The sequence below is a fragment of the Triplophysa dalaica genome, unplaced genomic scaffold (assembly GCF_015846415.1).
Source record: "Triplophysa dalaica isolate WHDGS20190420 unplaced genomic scaffold, ASM1584641v1 Contig25, whole genome shotgun sequence".
Lineage (NCBI taxonomy): Eukaryota > Metazoa > Chordata > Actinopteri > Cypriniformes > Nemacheilidae > Triplophysa > Triplophysa dalaica.
In genome coordinates, this window is record NW_026622659.1 from 49,460 (window position 1) to 54,223 (window position 4,764).

At 42.1% G+C, this 4,764-nt stretch overlaps 1 protein-coding gene across 2 annotated transcripts; it reads left to right on the forward strand.

Annotated features, from left to right (window-relative positions):
- Positions 1 to 954: 954 nt before the first annotated feature.
- On the forward strand, positions 955 to 3,875 carry LOC130417162 (tRNA-uridine aminocarboxypropyltransferase 1-like). Of its 2 annotated transcripts, none has more exons than XM_056742470.1 (4): positions 955 to 1,261; positions 2,761 to 2,904; positions 2,981 to 3,200; positions 3,440 to 3,875. In XM_056742470.1, the coding sequence occupies exons 1-4, from the start codon at positions 1,085 to 1,087 to the stop codon at positions 3,691 to 3,693; spliced, it is 795 nt and encodes a 264-aa protein (XP_056598448.1). In that variant the 5' UTR covers positions 955 to 1,084; the 3' UTR covers positions 3,694 to 3,875. The 2 variants fall into 2 exon arrangements, with proteins under 2 accessions (XP_056598448.1, XP_056598450.1); XM_056742472.1 differs by having other exon boundaries at positions 1,099 to 1,310.
- Positions 3,876 to 4,764: the final 889 nt, after the last annotated feature.

Here is a 4,764-nt window from a genome sequence, read left to right on the forward strand (position 1 = left end):
TCTCCAGATTGTTCTGAAGGGATTCAGTAATGTCGGTTGGAAACTGAACTCGGGCTTTGAGGTCTCGGTATAATTCTCCAGAGTGACTGTAGAGACGAGAGCAGGACTCTTGATTCTCCTCACACGTCACTGGCCACTCCACCTGAAACATGATGAAGACTGACCACATCAACTCCACACACGCTTGAGTCAAGCGCTCACTGAACATTCTTAAACAACTTCTTTTCTCTACAGAAAGTGTGAAATTCATTTGTTGTTCAACTGCTTTCAACTTCAGAAGAACTTAGCCTTTCACTTTTTTAAAACTACACAAATATTTGAACAAAATATAAACTTTAATTATGTATGGAAGAATAAAAAATGAATATGAAACAATTAAAAGCTGAAAGTGAAAGAATCTTGTGACGTGGTCTTTATGCCGCATTATTGCGATTATTATTGTGGATTTATAGATTTGACTTTGAAATGTTTTAGAATAACTGCATGACATATTCTTTCTTAAAACATCCAAAGCTTAATAATATATTGTAAACAACAAATAATATGGGGGTCATTTTCCCAAATGAATGGCTAAAGGACTCTGATTGGCCGGTGTGGCAGATAGGATCTCCTGATTTTGCCTTGTGGTTGATATCCTTATGGCAACGGGACAACATTTAAATCAACCAATCAGATTTCAGAAATAATCTTACAGTTTATTTTAAATTTAACCTCACAGCCAGGATCAGGTGCTTCTATACCACTGTTTTCACTGATCATGTTCATCTGATTTTAGGGATAAGTTATGGTTTGGGTTGGGTGTGGGTTTTATTTATAAAAGTGTTTTCCTTAGGTCAACAAAATATATACTCACCAGATGTTGAGACTGAATAAATTCCTCCAGTGAGCTGAGCGGCTTTTCTTCTGCGCGTTCCTCCATTCTCCTCCGGTTGTGTGCGCGTGCCCTATTGTTGCTAGGTAACCGCAGCCATACTTACTACATCCTGTGCCGCGTAAGTGCTTCCGGTGTTTGAGACTCACGCTGGTTTTTTTTGGTTCTAACTGTGATAGAGGGAACAAAAGCACAGGGTTCGGGTTTGTGGCGATGTCGGATGACGGAAGCCCTCTCTGGGGTCTAGTGCTCGCGTCGCACGCCCCGCTAGATGACGCGCAGCGCGCCGGCAGGATGAAGTGCTCCAGCTGCGGCGCGTCCCGCATGTTCTACTGCTACAGCTGCGGGGCTCCAGTAGGGCTCGACCCGCGTGATGTCCCGAACGTCAAGGTTCGTGAAAACATCTGGAAGAAGCGCTGACGTGCTGTGCGTTGAGGCGGTGCGTTCCAAACGGGACATATTGCCCTTCGAAGGGCCCTTCTGGAAGGGGGCATCATACAAAACTTCTCTCCAAATTAAGAGAAGACCTTGTTATTATTGCTCCTTTTGCCAATTCAAAGATTAAGAGATGCTAGAGTTTCTAGAGTTTACACATCACGAGCTGTACTCTTCAGTAGGGCATAGGGAGGATCACACTAACTAGTTGTTTCATAAGGCTGCGTCCTTGTGTCCTCCAGAGGTCTCATCCTCTAAAGATGCGCTATACGGAGGATTCTCAACTTAGAATTAAACGAAACATCATTCGTAGGACATACTGGCAGAAAAGGAAACAGGAAGTACCACGTTGCTATGACAACATGTTGCACTCGCACACCTGTCAAATGAAGTAAAATGATTTCTACGTGATTTAAGAGGTAAAACGTTGGTTACTTTATACCCGAAACAATGCAAAAAGAGTTAAACAAATATAAAATGTTTGCCTTACTGTTTCAAAATCACTAAACACCTGTAAACCTATTTACTACCTATGCCGTCACACAAATTGTAAACTGTTAACATTTAAACACCACATATTTGATTAAATGTGTAGCTGTTGCTGTTTATTCAAATAACAGGAGGACACAGCCTTACAAAATGAGATACATCCACTGTCTGCCAAACACATATATAGTCAACGGCGCCGCCATTTTGGGAAGGGCAGCACTGCCCTCAAACACTCATATTCGGATTTCAGTGATATGTCTGTTTAAGGAGGACTTCAGATGATCTATTTCTCCGCATATACTAAGACTGAAAATGACATGACGTAAGACACTAAAGATATGTCGCGCGCGGTTCTTTTTGCTAAAAGCAGCTCATCCCACGTGTACATGTTAACACAACTTTTATTGGAACACTTTTTAATGCTTGTGTGAGCTGTATACTTGTCCTATTAAACATCTCTTAGATTTGAACCTCGCAGCTTGAACAGAGTAAAGGTGTTGTTGTTTAAATATAAACATAAATAAAGATAAAGCGACGTACTTAGCAAAACCTTATGTCTGTACAATGAAATGCAGAACAAAAAAAAGAAGATATCTTGAGAAATGTCTCAGTGGTTCATACAGTGGAAGTCAATAGGGTGCCATGTTCTTTGACTATCAATATTCTTCAAAATATTTTCTGTTGTGTTGTGCAGAAGAAAGACGATCACACAGGTTAGAGGAATCAATGGATCTTCATTCGTTTTTTGGCTAAACTGTCTCGTGATGTAAGAGTAGGAATATTGAAAACCATATGGCTTTATCATGGTCCTTTTGTGTCTTTAGAGAAATAAGCAGCATCAAGTTCACCTTGTATTTCATCAAAAGTAGAAATCTGATCTTCTGCTTTATAGGTTTGACAGATAGATCGACTTGTTTAGACTTTTGGAAACAATCATGTTTCTTCAATCTTCTGCTGTTTTTCAGCTGCCTGTGAAGGTGGACATCATCAAACACCCCAATGAAACCGATGGAAAGAGCACAGCCATGCATGCCAGACTGCTGGCACCTCAGGACGTCACCATCTACACCTACCCCTGCATCCCAGAGCTCGACACGTCTGCTGAAAACGTGAGAGAGCGTGTGAAAGTCTGATAACTCTGTGTGTTATCAGAAAGTCTGATCCAGACCTGTGTGTCCTTCACAGATCGTGCTGCTGTTTCCCGGTCCGGACGCCATGACGGTAGAGGAATTATGGGAACATTTTTCTGCGGACGCTTGCGGCGGAGAGCCGAGGCCGAAGAGATTAAAGGTGAATGAACAGAGCGGTGGGGCGGAAACACACATCTGTCCAGTTCACAGAGTGATTTTCATCGACAGCACCTGGAACCAAACCACAAGAATCATCACAGATGAGCGTCTTCAAGGTACAGACAGAACAAACATTCAGAACTCTGATTCAACCTTCTTAATGATGACACGAATGACCAAACGAAGGTCCAAACTATTCTAACAGCCGTCACAAATGTTTCACTGTATTGACACTGAATGCCATGATCAATATAAACCGTTACCTTTGATTATGGGCTGTAGAATCTCAGTTAATCAGAATGTCAATCTACAGAGAACGTCAGATAGAAAGTGATTTTAGTTGATTTCTCTGCAGCTTTACCAAAGGTGGAGCTGAAGAGCAGAAGGACGTGTTTTTGGCGGCATCAGCGAGGATCTCCAGACACGTACCTGGCGACTATAGAGGCCGTTTATTACTTTCTGAAGGATCTTCACAGTCATTATCTTCCTCCGTATGAAGGAGAATACGACAATCTCCTCTTCTTCTTCTCCTTTCTCTATAAACTGATCAATAAAGCCAAACAGACTTCTGGGAAAACAGAAACGTCTGACGCGCTCCAGCTGCGATAAAGACTTGTTTTATTTCATCGCTGAATTCTCCAATTTTACAAATCCAGTGATGTTTTTATTTACAAATCAGAGATTGCATGTAACTTCTAATGTTCTCAGTATGACTTATTGAATTGAGAGAAGGGCTTGTTTTTAAGGCACTTGTGTGTGATAATAAAACAGATTTCTCGACTGATGGTGAATCAGTGATTGACATCTCTTATGTTGGCCAGCCATGGAAAGTTTTCTTGGCGTCTCTCAGTAGCATTGCAGTGTTGGGTTTGTAGATGATGTGGTTATCAACGGCTGAGTATCCCACACCAAGAGTTCACTTCATGACAATCAGCTGCACACACACACGTGTCAACAACTACCAATGCTGCTTTTCCAACAAACCGCCCTCTCAACCGCTCCACAGAGAACAGCCGCTGGACACACAACACAGGAATGAAATACCTGTAACATTGCCACATGAGGCGTGTTTATTTAGATTTAACAGACTGCACCTTTAACCTGTAATGTGAAAACATCAACACATCAGCACACATCTCAAACCTGTTTGGACTTCCAGCACGGGCGTCCCAGAGATGTTTGGAAATAAGTTTTGTGTTTTTCTTTGACAAAGGAGTGTATTTTACTACTTTGTCGAATAAATCCAAATCCATTGAATTGGGATCTTCGTGTGCCGTAGAGTTGACCGTGTCATTGGTTCTGATCACAAGCACCAGGTCGGTTTCTGCACATTTCACACAAACATGAAAAAAACTATAAGAGGAGACGGGACAACAGCTGTGGAATGGGTTTCCTCCTCTTAACACGCTAGTCTGGGCTAGTTAAACAAAAGCACTCGCTGACCACAGAGACGCCAGATAAGGTTGCATGTCTAGGCACCATTACATCATCAAAATGAATGATGAGACAGATCACGGCGCTGTACGACTGCACATGTGTGTGAGACGGCAGTCTGTGAATGTGTGATGTACGGACAGCACAACACGGGTGTAAACAGCGGGGTGTCAGTGTCATGTGATGCTAGATTACACGCCGGAAACTTTAAAGTCACTAATCACAACCAAACCATGTGTAAACTCA